We start from the raw sequence: 15,000 nt of genomic DNA, 5'->3' as shown, positions 1-15,000 counted from the left end.
CGGCCGCTGATGGTGCCTGCGCTCGGAACTTTTATTGGCCCTTCTCCCCTGCATGTTAGCCTCAACCCCCTACCGTCAGGCAACCTACCCCGAACCTCAAAAACGTACCTCTTCCACCCCTACTCCTCAAATCTCCTCCATCCCCTGCCAGACGCTTAAATGCCTCTCAGCCACCCCCACTAACCTCTCCCCTAGACACCTACCTCCCTTTACCAACGCACCTCTACTAACCCTTAAGCGCTGGCACTGATTCGCTGTCATTGACGAATGGACTCCGTATGATAAGTCTTTTGATCTCGTCCTCGAAATCACGATAGAGGATTAAATATAGAAAATTATGGAATCAGATCGAGTCTGGGTGTAGACGCAGAAGTGAAGGTGATGATGTGTACACAGGTTTATTTATAAAGACAACTGAGTGAGTGAGTAAGCTTAATCCGACTTAGCAAGACCTGTTAGGACTTCAACTTAAGGAGACGTGGATGTCACTGACTTGAAGCCAAGAGGTGCTGATCGTTTGTAGATGTATGATGTATGCATATCCCAGACATTGCTACCCTGCGGAGGTCAGACGCATGGCTGAACTTTTTTTCCTGCTTGTATCGCGTGTCCACTGAGGTCGCACATGGAGCGGGGCCGATTCTATTAACCTGGATTCTGTACAATTGAGACAGCCCTTCGTGTGTGTTTATTGGCTCTGCAATTCTACGCGACATTGGGTGTTCGTGCAGACACCCATTACTGCGGAGGAATGTTATCATGTTTCTTTCTTTCTGCTTCTTTTTTGATACATGGTTTGGAACGTGTAGTTCATATGTTGACAAGCTGCATATTATTTTCATGCATATTAAAAAATATATATTTGCAAGTATTTTCAATCAAATCAGAGTCTTGCCCCTTATAGAGAATCCTTTTCTTGGAAGGCACTGACTTATCTACTAAATTATTTCCTTCCCAAAGCGGCTAAATGGTTCTGGATTTCTTATTTATTTATCGTGGAATGACCTTGTTTGCTTCCTTTCCTGTTTGCTTATCATTAACTTCCTCATCTGGACTATGGTGAGTCATCTTTGTTGGACCCCCTCCCTTCTTAGGGTTATGTTTATAGAAGGGATCTATTTTCAACGCAGAGCTTTTACCGTAACGTGGTCACTTGCCTCCTTTTTGTTTGTTTGTTTCTCTGGAGGGATGTTGCTAGGCTATTAAAGTCCGACTTCAGAAACCTATAAGGATATATTGGCCACTTGTTGAACCGACCGCATACCTTGCCATACCCGGCTACTCATAACCGATTCGTAGCCCATTCTGTTGAGAACTGAATTCTCTATTAGGAAATAAAGTGTCTCCTCTAGGTTCTTTATACGTTCTCCTGCGGACATCCTGCGCATTCCGCCCCTCATCTCCCTCTAACACTGATTGACTGACTGGTCACTGATCCTAATAGATTACAGCAGAAGAAACGTGCCTCTCCCTGTGTTTGAATGAATATCGCCATCCTCTTTCGGGCCGGGTAGTCTCGGGTCTTAACCGGATTATCACTGACTTAATACATGTTGTGAAGGGATTACCTCGCGGCGGCCGGTGAAGATAATCCAATGCCCGCGGGGAGCGGCAGGTCACACTCAACCCGGTAATAACGGACGCACACTCGTTACGGAAAGGTCACGCAGAGATGAATTAGACTGGGGGGGTTGAATCGTCACTAGCGTTCTACTGCTGCCGCCGCGCCGCTTGATCGCCGATGATGTCGACATTTCGTTAATGAAGGAAATTTGATAAAGTTCGGGTTCCTGTGATGTTTGCTTTTAGGGGTGGGTGGATGGGCGTGCATACGTTCGTTTGTCCTGTAGGATAGGTCGAGTTGTTTAGATTTCCTTGCAAGTTGACATGGGCCCACAGGCATTTAAGGTGTGTGTGTGTGTGTGTGTGTGTGTGTGTGTGTGTGTGTGTGTGTGTGTGTGTGTGTGTGTGTTCATGTGTGTGCGCATGAGCGAGAGAGGATATTTGTGCTTGCTGGGGGTGTTAGTGATATGACGAGGCAGTCGGGCGCACGTGTGTGATGACCCTTTCCCCTTCTATCTCCCTCCCCTTTCCTTTCTCTTTACCCTTCCCGTCTCATGTTTTATTCCGAACTTAACACCCTCCGCCTTTCTCTCTCTCTCTCTCTCTCTCTCTCTCTCTCTCTCTCTCTCTCTCTCTCTCTCTCTCTCTCTCTCTCTCTCTCTCTCTCTCTCTCTCTCTCTCTCTCTCTCTCTCTCTCTCTCTCTCTCTCTCTCTCTCTCTCTCTCTCTCTCTCTCTCTCTCTCACCTCTCCTCACCACACACTCAGTGAGATATCGTGGTGATGCAATGCAACCGCACCTCACTCTGAGGGTCTCTTGTTCCTCCCTCTCCGACATAACCTTGGCGTGGTGCAAGCCTCTCCGTTGCCATCACGTTCTGATGTAAGCGTATATGACATATTATAATGACAATTTTTTTTTCGTTATCGAGAATCAGGTGGCGCACATCTGGGATTCATAACATGGGGGGTAATACTGTTACTCTTACGTAATGAGTATCGTACTGTAAACCTTCAGACTCCGCGGAAGCTGTGATATATCGTCTCGTTTCATTTTTTTTTCTTTCTTTTTCTTTTTCTTTCTTGCTCGCGCGCGTGCGCACTCACAGTATCATTCAAATTGCATACTGTTTTAATCCTCGATACGATGGCTGCATCAGCTGTTTGGAATGTGTGTTTAACCTTTTGTTGGACAGTGATACGCTTTGTAGGGTTCCGTGGGTCTTAAAATATCCCTGCGTTATTGGATTACAGCAACAATCCTCCTAACAGCGTTTTTGTTTTATTTCACAGAGTAAATGTTTTTGCCCCCGTTTTCCTATCTCCGAGATGATCAAAGACGTTTTCCGTGAAAACAATGGGATTTTATTGAATAGGAATCACCATTTAAGACAGTTTATATGAAAAGGCGCATTCGAAACGAAAAAAAAAAAACATTAATAGAAGTAGCACAGTTCTTAATAAGTAAAAAGTGTCGAGCGAAAAGTGTGCTTTATATGAAGTTCGCGTGAGTTGCAACGAAAATTAATCCCAGTCACGCGCCGCCATGATGAACACTTGAACACGCGCTGGAGTGTGCGTAAGTTGGTGTATCCTTACATGTATGTGTGTCACTGTACACCGGTCTGAAGGGTGACGCTTCCAACAACTTATTTCTTGGTGATATAGGCCTATTTTGTAACCATTGCCGGATGTTGAACAAGAGATATGTTACGGCATTAAGCTGTTGTAGCAACATGTGTGTTTGCATAATACATGAATAATTGTTGTAGATGAATTAGAATCGGGATGGAAATTAAGGAAAATATGATTATACGACACATGATCAGGTTACTCTGCAGCGGGTCTCCTGTTGGATGTCAAGAAGAATTAGATTAATTTTGTGATTTAGTGTTTTTTTTTTAGCCGGAGAGTCTGGGAAATGTTTGGAGTTGCACGAATGTAAACCAGCGTTTGCCTCTGTTTAATGGGATGAATATTAGAGTGATCGCAACGATTAAATTGACTTTTAATGACTGTCACTGCGCGTTACAGTGATTTACAACCGCATTTGATTTTTAATGTGTTTTTGAGTGATATATGCTAATAGGTAAAAATATGATTTAAAAAGTCTAAATCAACACGTTACCCGAGGAAGCAACTACCACAGTGGGTGTGTGGGTGTGGGGGGGGGGGGTGCACTGCACAGGTAACGGAACGTTTGCGCGTAGTTAACCTCGCGTGGGTGTCTAATCTCACGCTGTAGCCGAGTCGCAGCGATACGGGGAGGGGGGGGGCTGTAATAATTGAACTCGTGAATGTTGAAGTTATAGGCTTATGTATAGTGACGTTATTTAATTCTAATCTGCAAGGTAAACAAAGAGACAGACAAAAGAAAATCATGGTTGTCGTTTAGCATCGACTGAGTAATGAACACGTAGAAAGGAGAATGGGAATGGAGACAACGGATGAACATCACGTGGCTTTACAATAGTTTCTATCTATTATGAACCGAATCCTGAACACTTATTGTCACTTATTCTTCTCTTTCTTTGTGTAGTCAATTTCTTTTGTTTCCAGATTTAACGGAAAACTTAGATATCCCGTAGATTTCTGTAGTTTATGCAAACACCGGAATCAACAAAGTTTGCAAACATGGCTCTAAGAATTCATACGAACGGCACCATCATATTGAAACTTTCCAGTAGCTCATCTCATGATTCATTACGCCAATTACCCATTGTTTATGTCGGTTATCGGTAATGCTATCATTTGCCTGATGGATATTATAGAGAAACTTTAAATTGTCATATCCCAATTAAGTCATTTCCTTTGATAATTATCGATATATAAGAGACTCTCTACGTCTTGTAATCTAATATTGAATCTTTCTGTCCCTACTGTACTTTATTGATTACCCGATGTCGGTGTGCGAGGAGACAGTAGGCCTATGTCGTTGTCATGCTGTTCATCATCGTAAATGTATCATGTTTTCGTACTTTATTGACAACATTACCTGCTCGCTACGTAATGTTACATTAGATGTTTACAAGCGGGGTTAGATATCCAGAACAAACAGCGTCTTTGCTGGATGTGATTGACGTACCCGAAGTCCTACGCCTGGCAGCGTTATGAACCTGAGCTGGATTGAGATTGGTCTCGTGATGCGAGTCCGCAGCATCCTAAATGAAAGGAGAAAAGTACGTCGTTACTGTGTAGGAAATGACACGCTATTGTCCTGTGCATATTTCCCCAAACAAATGCAAAATGACCATTGTTCATTGTGCGATTGTTAAGGGATGTGCTTACATTACACTTCTGTTCCGTGTAGAGAGAGGGCGTCCAGAGCGCGGTACGGCAGTTAAACCATCAGGGGGAAACAGCGTCGTGTGTTATTGGTCATGTTCCAATGTAACAATATAGTTACGACTCCTGAGACTGTGGTGTGACGTTGAATTTTACCCTAGGATTACCTCTTGTGCACCTTGGATTACATACGTGGAGTATGGTATTAGCTGTGACCGAGGGCAGTTGTTTGTGTTCAGAGCGTGGTGTCTGACGGCAATTGGAACTATGGTAGGTTTCGATTTTCCGTAGCGATTTCCAGGACATGTGACTGTTTCCCACCAGTGGCAGTGTGTTGAAAAGGTGGAAATGCCTTTCGTATGTCTAGGTGTTTTGTCGTTTAACAAAAGGGGAGTTAGAGAAGGTTGTAAATTTGATATTTTACTTATGAAAAATCATGCTGCGTTGGTATTTATTTTCCTGTTTGTGTTTGTTTACTTTCTGTTGAGCAAAGTTAAAGCTCAAATCCAGTGCAATGTGTACAGTGTTAGGATGCGTGCTGTGAGGTTGTTATTCTGGTGTAATTACTCTTTAGCAGATAACCAGCAGTGTTTCAATGACGAGGTCACAGGATGTGTGACATTACCTGACCCCTGTAAAACATTTGCAATACGAAATTATAACCTACTATGCACGTTGGTACTGTTAAAGGAAGCAGATGACATGCTTATCAATGATTACAGGTAATATTGTCATATCCATGTCGAATGGTTTAATGTTTCATCTCCGGTATTATTTATTTTACACAATGGCCATTAGAACGCCATAAAAGCGTGCAGTTATAGGGTTTGGTGATCATGCGTTTCTTCATGAAGTGTCCTAACTTTTCACAACTAAGCATTTTTTTTCCTTTTTCCTGCAGAACTCTGAATTGAGCGGATGCTGTCGGTCACCTGTCGAACGGAGGTCGAGTCCCACGGGCTCCATCGCCTCCACTCAGAGCCAGTCGCAGTTGACGCCCTCCCGCCAACTCAGCGATGGCGAGCGACTCAAGAAGGTCATCCTCGAGCTCATCGACACGGAGAGGAGTTACGTCAAGGTATGTAAACACCAACTGGACATAGGCGCGTTATGTGTATCCCGAAACATTCTCAACAGGTGATGCTTTATTTCGATTTCCCATCATTTCCCATCATTTCCCATCATTTCCCCTTGACTTTGGCAAATAGAACTTACGTTGATTTATGCGTATAGTTAAAACCGTCCTATTCTACGATGCATTGCTATAACGAAATATAAAAAAAGTGGTCTCTAAAGCGGGATAATGATCTATGAGACTCATCCTCTATCTACATGCGAGCTGCTGGTGCCGCTGCCGCCTACGAGACGCTTCCCTAAAATATTCACGAGCCAAGTTTAATAGTTCATTTTTTACAATATATGCAAAGTAATCGCTCCTATAACTTTCCCCTCCCCTTGTTGAATAACCTTTTGTGGCGTCGTTGAATACCCAGTGGATTGCGATTAGGGATTAATTACATGTTTTTTTTTTTCAAGCATTCTTAGTTCGTATGATAAGTGGAGAGCCCTACACGTACTCTCGCTTCTCTTGTTGATTTGTGTGTGTGTCTTTGTATACGTGAATAGTGCGAAGAGTAACGGTTATCATAGCGTTAAACGTGCTAATACGCCTTACGTAAATATCTGAGTAGATGTCTTTGTATGGTACAGATTTCGTGTGAGAATTAGTTACCAGCTTTGCAGCGAAGGCGGCGATGAGTAGCAAGGGGGTAGCCGCCACATTCTCTCCTTTATTGATTTTCTCTTTTCCTCCGTCTTCTTCATCTGATTCTCTTTCCTGTTCTTCTTTCATCGCTCCTTCTTGTCCATGTTTCCATTCCCTTTGTTTTCCACCACTTTCCTTCGCCCTCACTTCCTACTGTGTTTGTTTTCTTTCTTTTTTTCTTATTCCGACTCCCATGGTAATTTCCTTCGTTGTCTTTTCCTCACTCCGTTTTCATTTATTATCTTACATTACATTTTTCAGTTTTCCATTTCATTCTCCTGCCCATCGATTCAGATGTCCTTTTCATTGTTCCTGCCGATCCCGATTGTTTTTTTATCATTATTCCAACCAATCCTTATAGCCTCCTTTATTTCTCTTTTCTTTCTCCTCTTCCTCAAATTCTTCTGTTCCTTCTCGTTATCCAATACCTCTTTTCGTCTTGCTCTTCTCTTGTTCAATCTCCTCCTCCCCCGACCCCCAACAACGTTTTTCCCTCCTCATTATTATTATTATTATCATCAGAACACAGAGATTGACCTTTGGTGACCTTGAGCGACGCGCGACCTAAACCTTTACTCCGTGACCCGTGAAATAGAAGGTCACCGTCGCACGTTGCTCTGCTATGAAGTGTAGGTCGTTTGGGATATTTTATTTACCCGATAAAGCCTACCGAGAGAATCGTTAAGGTGGAAGCGAGAGGAAAGAAAAGTGGACGGAGACGAGTTGATAAAGAAAGAGGGAAGAGACTCTTATAGGTTGATAAAAAGTAAACGGTACGAGGGAAGCTTTTATCATCTCGTTCGGATAATGTTACGGTGGTATTATTGCGGTTTATTTGTCGTAGAGGTAATTATTTTGGTTTGTGGGCCATTTTGGAGGGTGTGGAATAGAGCCTTCACTCGTGGACAGGTGCTTCGATTTTTTTTTTTCGACGAGGGGATATTCTATTGGGATCTGTGTTTTGTTTGATTGTTTTGTTTAGGAAGGAGGTGTTTTTTTTCGTTGTTATTTGGTTGGAGTTTAAGGGGAATTGATTTGCAGGATCAGCAGCGGCAGGTTAATTGGAAGGGGGTAGGGGGGTCTAACGCGCCGCATCAATTTCGTCTCGACTTCATAACTTTTGCCCGGAGGACCTTCGTTGCCGGAAGCCATCTATTACAGCAACATTCCTGAGCAAGTAGTAATGTTGCACGTAAAGCAACGATAATGGATCTGTGCATCGAAACCCAATGGAGGTAGATTGGAAAATGGCTGATTATTGGAGAATACGTTTTGACTTTATTCAGTGTACATTTTGAGGGCGGAGAAAAGAAAGCGGGCGGGTGTTTTGGTGTGGCATTTTAGGCCGCCTTACTGGATCACGCAGGTCAGCCTCCGGCGCCAAGGGGTCACAGGGAAAGGTCACATCCCCCCCCCCCTTCTTCCCGCCGCCCTCCGCGATGCACTGTTATAAAATGTTCAAGAAAAGGTCGTAAGAATCACCTCGCTGTTTTTCCTTCTGGAAAATGAGAGTGGATAGATTACTTAATAGACGCCCTTGATATCACTTGTTAAGGGGTCATGGCAATCACATTTCTGGAACCGCTTTAATTGCCCTCCAAGCTGCGATTCCCTGTGGCATTAGGGCCCAAAATCCCACGACCAAGGAGGTGGCAGTTAACCGCGGCGCCGCCCCTGATAACCTCATAATCGGGCATCTTTGTGTGTGTAATTTAACCGTCCAAGTCTCAACCCCGCCTCCCGAAAGGGCATCTGCGTGACCTCGCCGCCAGCTTCCGGTCGCAGCGGCGGGATTGAAAGAAAGAGATGCTGTGCGAGTGAGAAGAGGAACCAGAGGAGGAGGAGGAGGCGGCGGCGGCGGCCGGCGGGTGGGGGACGGGGAGGAGGAGGAGGAAAACGAGGAAAGGGGGAGATATGAAGGAGCAGGTTTGGGAAATGAAGCTGAAGAAAAAGCCATCAAAGGATGAGAACGAGGCTTTGTGTAGGAGGAGGAGATGGTCGCTGTGTGTGGGTCGGGCAGGTGTCGTGTGTAGGGAGGGGGGGGCGGTGAGGAAGACTGTGTAAGGGAGGAGGTGTAGGTTTCATGTAGGAGGCAGAGGAGGAGGAGAATCTAGAACTAGGATATAGTATTTGAATAATAGGACTTCCCATTTGTTTATTATAGGAAGAGACTCGTAGCTACAGAAGACTGCCACTTAAAGATCCGAGTGGATCTTGCTCATTAGTATTCGCGCGTCAGCATGTTTGTTTTCGCAGATAAGTTCCCGGGGAGCAAAAACAGGGAATACCGTTTACGGAGTGTTTTATCCGCGGCAGAGACCCAATCAGACGAGGGCAAAGGAAGGGCGGGCTCTTGCGACGTGGCCCATCAGGACGATGTTGGCCTCTCGATGAAGATTGATGTTGTGTGAACATGAGGTTTCTCTCATCGCGTTGATGGCATGAGTTGCGGGGAGGAAAATGGCTAGATGAGGCGCCGTTATGTTTTGGAAGGTTTTAAACGGTTGCTCTTTTATTACTTGTTTTCATTTTATGGTGTCAGAGACCAGTATAATTAGATTGGTGTAATTGTAGTGGTTACCTTCTTTTGAGAAGCATATTTTTTAAGGGATTTCATCCGTTTCGCTAATGTTTACCTCCTGTTGTAAACAGCGCTTGTAATCATGGTCTTAACTTCATTGTGTATAAATACCAAGTAATTACTCTACAGTTAGGCCAGGTCGCCGCGCCGCGAGTGGAGCGCATGACAGGTGGTGGATGTTCAGGCAAGGGTCACGCTTCAAGAGGAGGGAAGGAAGGAGGGCCGAGGGCGGAGGGAGGAAGGGAACTAACCAACCAACCATTCAGCATCCTGCTCCCGACCTCTCGACCTCCCTTCGACATCTTTTTACGGAGGTCTTTACCTGCCCTCGATCGCTCCATGGATCTCCCGACCTCGCACAGTTTCTTCGCGGCTCGCCGTGATTCGCTCCTCACTACACGACTCATTTCCCCTCAACCGCAACACCGCCGACACCTGCGTCGCTGGCCCTCAGGCAGCCCTATCCCCTCCTCCTCCTCCTCCTCCTCCTCCCCCCCTGCAAGAACCGCTTTCATTTTCCTATTCTTGCTCTTTCCCTCGTCGTCTCTCATTTTTCTCTTTCCCCGCCTTTGTTTCCCTTCTCACCTGTAACGTCTCTCCCTCTTCGTCTCTCACTCCTTCCCTCCCCGCCTCTTACTTCTCATCCTTCCTTCCTTCTGCATCTCTTGCCTCCTTTACTTCTCCGCTGCATTGTCCTTCGAAGACCGTTGACCCCTTCCCTCCTCCCGTGCTTAACTCCGTGCCATTTCCCAAGAGCTACTTCCCGAAGGCGGAAGTTGATAAGAGCCTACATCTTGAGGCGGCGAGGCAAGCATCCCGGATGAAGTCGGGTTTATCCTTCGCTAAGTAAACGCCGATCGTGGAATACGATTTCCCGTGATCTAATATCGCGTTAGATAGATAGCTGTGGCCATAGCATAGAGTCTCATCTACAGCAAAGGGTTTTTGTGTGAGTGTGTGTGCTATGACCCACCCAACAGTGAAGAGTTATTTATGTAGTTGCTGAGCGATGGGAACAGACGGGTTCACAACAGTAGCCCGTGCATGTAAACAAAGCCTATATCTTTTTCGGTTGGGAGTCTCGCTTGACTCTGTTTCATTGTTGCGAGGGATTAGAAAAATAGTAAAGGAAAATTAATCTTGCGAGATAATTTGTTCCTTCCATTAGCTCGCAGCAGGATGCGCGTGAGAGAAAAACGAGTCGGCTTTCCTGGTTTCAGATTGTGAATGTGCCGTATCTGCTTTCTTGCCTTTCCCTTTTGGGATTTCCCCGCGCCCTTTCTCCGTTTAATGCGTACTTCTTTCCCCTGTTCACCTTTTCATCCTTTCTAGTCTCTTATTTTGTAACATCCTTGTCTGTTTTTGTTTTTAAAAACATTTTTCTCTTCCTCCTCCGTATTGTGTCTTTATATTTGTTCAACAGTTTTCTCCTTTTCCTCCTCTTACAACTCTCCCCCCGTCCTCTTCAGGGTATCATCCTATCATCTCAATCTTCCGTTTCCTTCTAAAAAAAACTCTGCAACGTGAGAGGACAATAAGACCTTGCACATTGCACTCTCGGCTTCAGTGTTGTGAGAAAGGGAGTAAGAAAGAGAGATCTTTACAAGAAAAAAATGAAGCTATTGACTTCCGGCGTGACGAGGTGCTAAAGAGGCTCCGTTACGAGCGTTATAAACGTAACCGAGACACCGCTAGTATTCGCTCCACCCTCCTCCACCCCTCCCCCCTCCCGTGCCCCCCTTCCTCGCAAGGTTATGGCCGGCGCCGGCTTATCGGGACCGGGTGTTCGCGTCGCTCCTAGATTCTGGTCGCTCCGATGCTGGCTTACTGATCATCGGATTTCTGTCAAGTGAGCCCGGTAACGTGGCGGGACATTCCCCTGGAACACGCGTCACTCATTTGCATGCATTGTTATGACTTCCGCTTTAATGTTGTGTCACCCCTTCCCCCCTCCTCTCCTTCCACACACCCCCCCTCCTCCTTCCAGTTTCCCCCCCTTCCTTTCCTTCTTTCCTCTCCTTCCCTCCGTCCCTCCCCCATCTTTATTTCCCTCCTTCCCTCCCCTCTCCCCTCTCCTTCCATCCAACATCTTTTTCCCTCTTTCCTTCCCCTTTCCCCTCTCCTTCCCTCCCCCATCTTTTTCCCTCCTTCGCACCCCTTTCCTTCCCTCCCCCATCTTTATTTCCCTCCTTCCTACTCCTTCCTTCCCCTCTCCCATCTCCTTCCTTCCAACATCTTTTTCCCTCTTTCCTTCCCCTTTCTCCTCTCCTTCCTTTCCGTCTACCCTCTCCTTCCCATCCCTTCTTCCAGGTTGTGCACTGTCGCTCTTGTGACGTAGGTTACTGCTGAAAACAAAACAACGAAGGGAAGGCAGGAAAATACACGAATATTCCAAAGGCCATTTCACTATAGTGTGATACAAGCAATATAGCGAAAGGGCCTTCGGCATATTCGTGTGTTTTCCTATGTTTTCCTTCGTTGTTTTGTTTAACTTATTCAGCATGAATCCTTCACATGAGGTCACTGCTGCACGCGGTCTGCTGTGCCAGCATCCGAGGTTGGTGGCTGGCGACGCTGGCTTATGAAGACGATTAGCTTCGTGTTGGTTGATATTATAGGAATTATAGCCCGCTGTCTATGTATCAGAGGATTTTATTTTCCATATGAGGATGAAAGATAGCAAAGGACAAATATTGTAATTGTGATGCTCAAGGATTTATTACAGATTTTTGCCAATAGGACTTAATGGCGACTGACTGTAACCCAAGTTTTGTGGTGTTGGGATTAGGCCTACAGGTAGTTGAGAGCGAAAACGACTATGGTGATAGGAAGGCCTAGGGTAAGGCGACCGTTACCATGGCAACAAAGACACGCAACAAGATTAGTAACTTAAGGACTGTCTTGGGGATCACGCGCGAATATTTGTGGCCACACGTTGTCTCACACTTTTCCCCTTCCTTCCATTCCTCATTCTCTCTCTCTCTCTCTCTCTCCTCCTCCTCTCCCCTTTTCCCCTTCTCCCCTTTCCCCCTTTTCTCTCACTTTCCCTTTCTCATCCTCTACCTCTCTCTTCCTCTCCCATTCCTTCCCTCCTTCCCTCTCTCTCCCTCCCTCTCCCCCTCTCCCCCTCTCATTGCTTCCTCCCTCTTCGTACCCACTTTTTCTCCCCCCATTTCCTCTTCCTTCTTTCTCTCTTCCTGCACTTCTCCCCCCCCCCCCCCCCCCCGCACCAATCACGCGCCTGCATTGTCTATGTGAAAGTTGATAATCTCGAATCGAATATTCATTTCATAATATCATATTGCATTGCCAAGAAGTGGCCAAACGAGACTGAGATGAGATGCAGGTCATGCAGACATACTGCACACAAAATATTTACTCTCTCTCTCCCTCTCTTTGTATTTCTCTCTCTCTCTCTCTCTCTCTCTCTCTCTCTCTCTCTCTCTCTCTCTCTCTCTCTCTCTCTCTCTCTCTCTCTCTCTCTCTCTCTCTCTCTCTCTCAGTTTCTCTATCTATCAATATCTATCTGTCTATCTATATATATATATATATATATATATCTATATATACTCTCTCTATATATCTATATATATTAATATATATATATATATATATATAATATATATATACATACATATATATATACATATATATACATATATATATATACATATATATATATATATATATATATATATATATATATATATATATATATCTATATATATATATATATCCCTCCCTCTCTCACTCACTTCCTCCCTCCCCTCTCTCTCCCTCTCTTCCTTTACCTCGCCCTTTCTCTCCCTGTATCCCTCTCCCTCTTCCTTTGTGAATGAGAAAAGATCCCCGGTCAGCACGGAGGCACTCGTGGCGCGTGCAGAACATCGATCAGAGAACAAGCGAGCGGTTACAGGAAGGAGACGCGCTCTTTCTTCCTTTGAGATAATAGGGAGTTACGTCGAGAGGGACTTTTGCGCCGTGACCCGGGTAGGAGGAAGCGATTCGGGATGCGGGATTGGAGAGTCGGGGCTTTGGGGTTCGGGTTTAGGGATTCGGGGTTCAGGGTTAGGGGTTAGGGTCTCGGGATTCAGGATTCAGGATTCTAGGTGGGGGAATCGGGGTTCAGAGTTAGGGAATCGGAATTCAGACTCATGGGTTCGGGATTCTCGATCCAAGATTCAGGGTACGCTCGTGACGGGGATTCCTGTGCCGCGTGGTTTATGGCGGTCAGGAACGCCTTTCGGGGGACATTTCCTTATTACGGAGATCCCGGCCGGAACTACATAAAAGAAGGGGCTCAGTCGTAAAGTGCCTGTCAATGAACGGGGTTGATGACGGTTGCGAGGAGGGGGGGGGGTGCAGGAGAGAGAGGAAAGAGGGAAATGGAGGAGAGCGAAAAGAGGGAAGTGGGAGAAAGAGAGGAAGGAAGGAAGTGGAGGGGAAAGCGAAAAGAGGGAAGTGGGGGAAAGAGAGGAAGGGGAAGATGGAGGACGGAGAGGAAGGGTTAAGTGGAGGAGGGAGGGAAGTGGAGAAGAGAGAGAGATAGGAGCAGAGAGCAAAAAGAGGGAAGTGGAAAAGAGAGACAGAGGGGGGAGGGGAGAAGAGAGAGAAAGTGGAGAAGGGAGAGGAGGAGGAAAGTAGAGGGGAGGGAGGGAGGGAAGTGGAGAGTTGAATAAGGAAAGTAGAGAGCGAAGAAGATCGAAAAAAATATTCTAAGAGATTTAAGTAGACAAATAAAAGGGAAAGTGGATAATAAGGAAGATAGAATGACCGATTTTCTCGACATTCACGCCATTTTTGTGAAGTAATTTCAGACTTGTAGTCATCCCAGATGTTTGGACGTTTATTTACTTTACTGAAAAACTCGACGATCGACTAATTCGAGTCTTGGTAAGAAATTGGTTTTCCACTGCCAAAACGTACCGAAACAGAAATGAATTAATGTTTGAATGTTAGTGAAGGGTGTAAATCCTGAAGCATAGCTGATGACGTAACATTATTTACTGTGGCCATACGTACGTAGGTCTATGTTAGCTTACGATGCACTTCTGCAAGCTAGATGAATATGGAAATAATGATTCTATTTTAAGAATCGAATTGCCTTATTCCCGGTTAAATGTTTAGAATGCAGGCCAATCTGCATTGCTCCGGGCGAACCACACAGGTCTATGTCTTAGGTAGCTGACAGATAAAGATCAAGATCCCCGAATGAATTAAGACTGGCTTGCGCTCGCCCTGGTCGCTGGCGGGGAGTTGGCAGCCCTGGCTTAGAAGGAGCAGGCTGGCCAGGCCTTATTGGGGGACCTGCCCTGCCCACGCCTCTTCTCCTTCATCCTTGGCACCCACAGTGGGCCTGGCAGGTTGCTGGGGATCGGGCGGGCTGCGCTGTTTTAATCGGCTGGCCTTCGTGTCCTTCGTCTCCGTTTGTTGATACTGCTCTGTGTGTTTTTTTCGGTGGCGTTAACTAGGAAGGGAAGTTTAGGTGTTGGCGGCCCTGATTGGCTTCAGGTGGAGGAGGGGGGAGGGAGTGGAGGGGAGGGGTCAAGGGGCGTGCTGTCCAGGCAGATACTGATCGTTATTTATTTGGCTCCTCCACGCCCGCTTGTCTCCCGCCCAGCTTCCCTTGCTGCCTCGAGTCCCTTCGCTTGTAGCTTTGTTTTTGCTGACACCTGGGTGACCTCCCCCTCTCCCTCCCTCAGTCACTACCTGCTTGTGATCTCGCGCGTCATCCCTTACGCAACTGCAGTCTTGTTTCCTCGTATTATCTGTAGTAGGGTTTATGATCGCATCCTGAAGGACTGATAT

The 15,000-nt window shown here is 45.9% G+C and overlaps 1 protein-coding gene across 5 annotated transcripts in view; it reads left to right on the top strand.

The window, feature by feature from the left end:
- The window catches only part of sif (guanine nucleotide exchange factor still life), a 103,014-nt gene that overhangs the window by 50,372 nt on the left and 37,642 nt on the right, over positions 1-15,000 (top strand). For all 5 annotated transcript variants that reach the window (XR_015191837.1, XM_086546568.1, XM_086546567.1 and 2 more), the window contains exon 9: positions 5,748-5,924. Coding sequence is in view for 4 of the 5 variants with exons in the window: in XM_086546568.1 (XP_086402694.1) it covers positions 5,748-5,924 (177 nt within the window). In the remaining variant the exon portion in view is untranslated. The remainder of the gene's footprint in view (positions 1-5,747; positions 5,925-15,000) is intronic.

Source organism: Penaeus japonicus, unplaced genomic scaffold (genome assembly GCF_977035675.1).
Source record: "Penaeus japonicus unplaced genomic scaffold, GWHDUDI00000001_assembly GWHDUDI00000018, whole genome shotgun sequence".
NCBI classification, from domain to species: domain Eukaryota; kingdom Metazoa; phylum Arthropoda; class Malacostraca; order Decapoda; family Penaeidae; genus Penaeus; species Penaeus japonicus.
The sequence above is the reverse complement of the archived record's forward strand: the minus strand, read 5'-3'. Positions and strand labels throughout refer to the sequence as shown.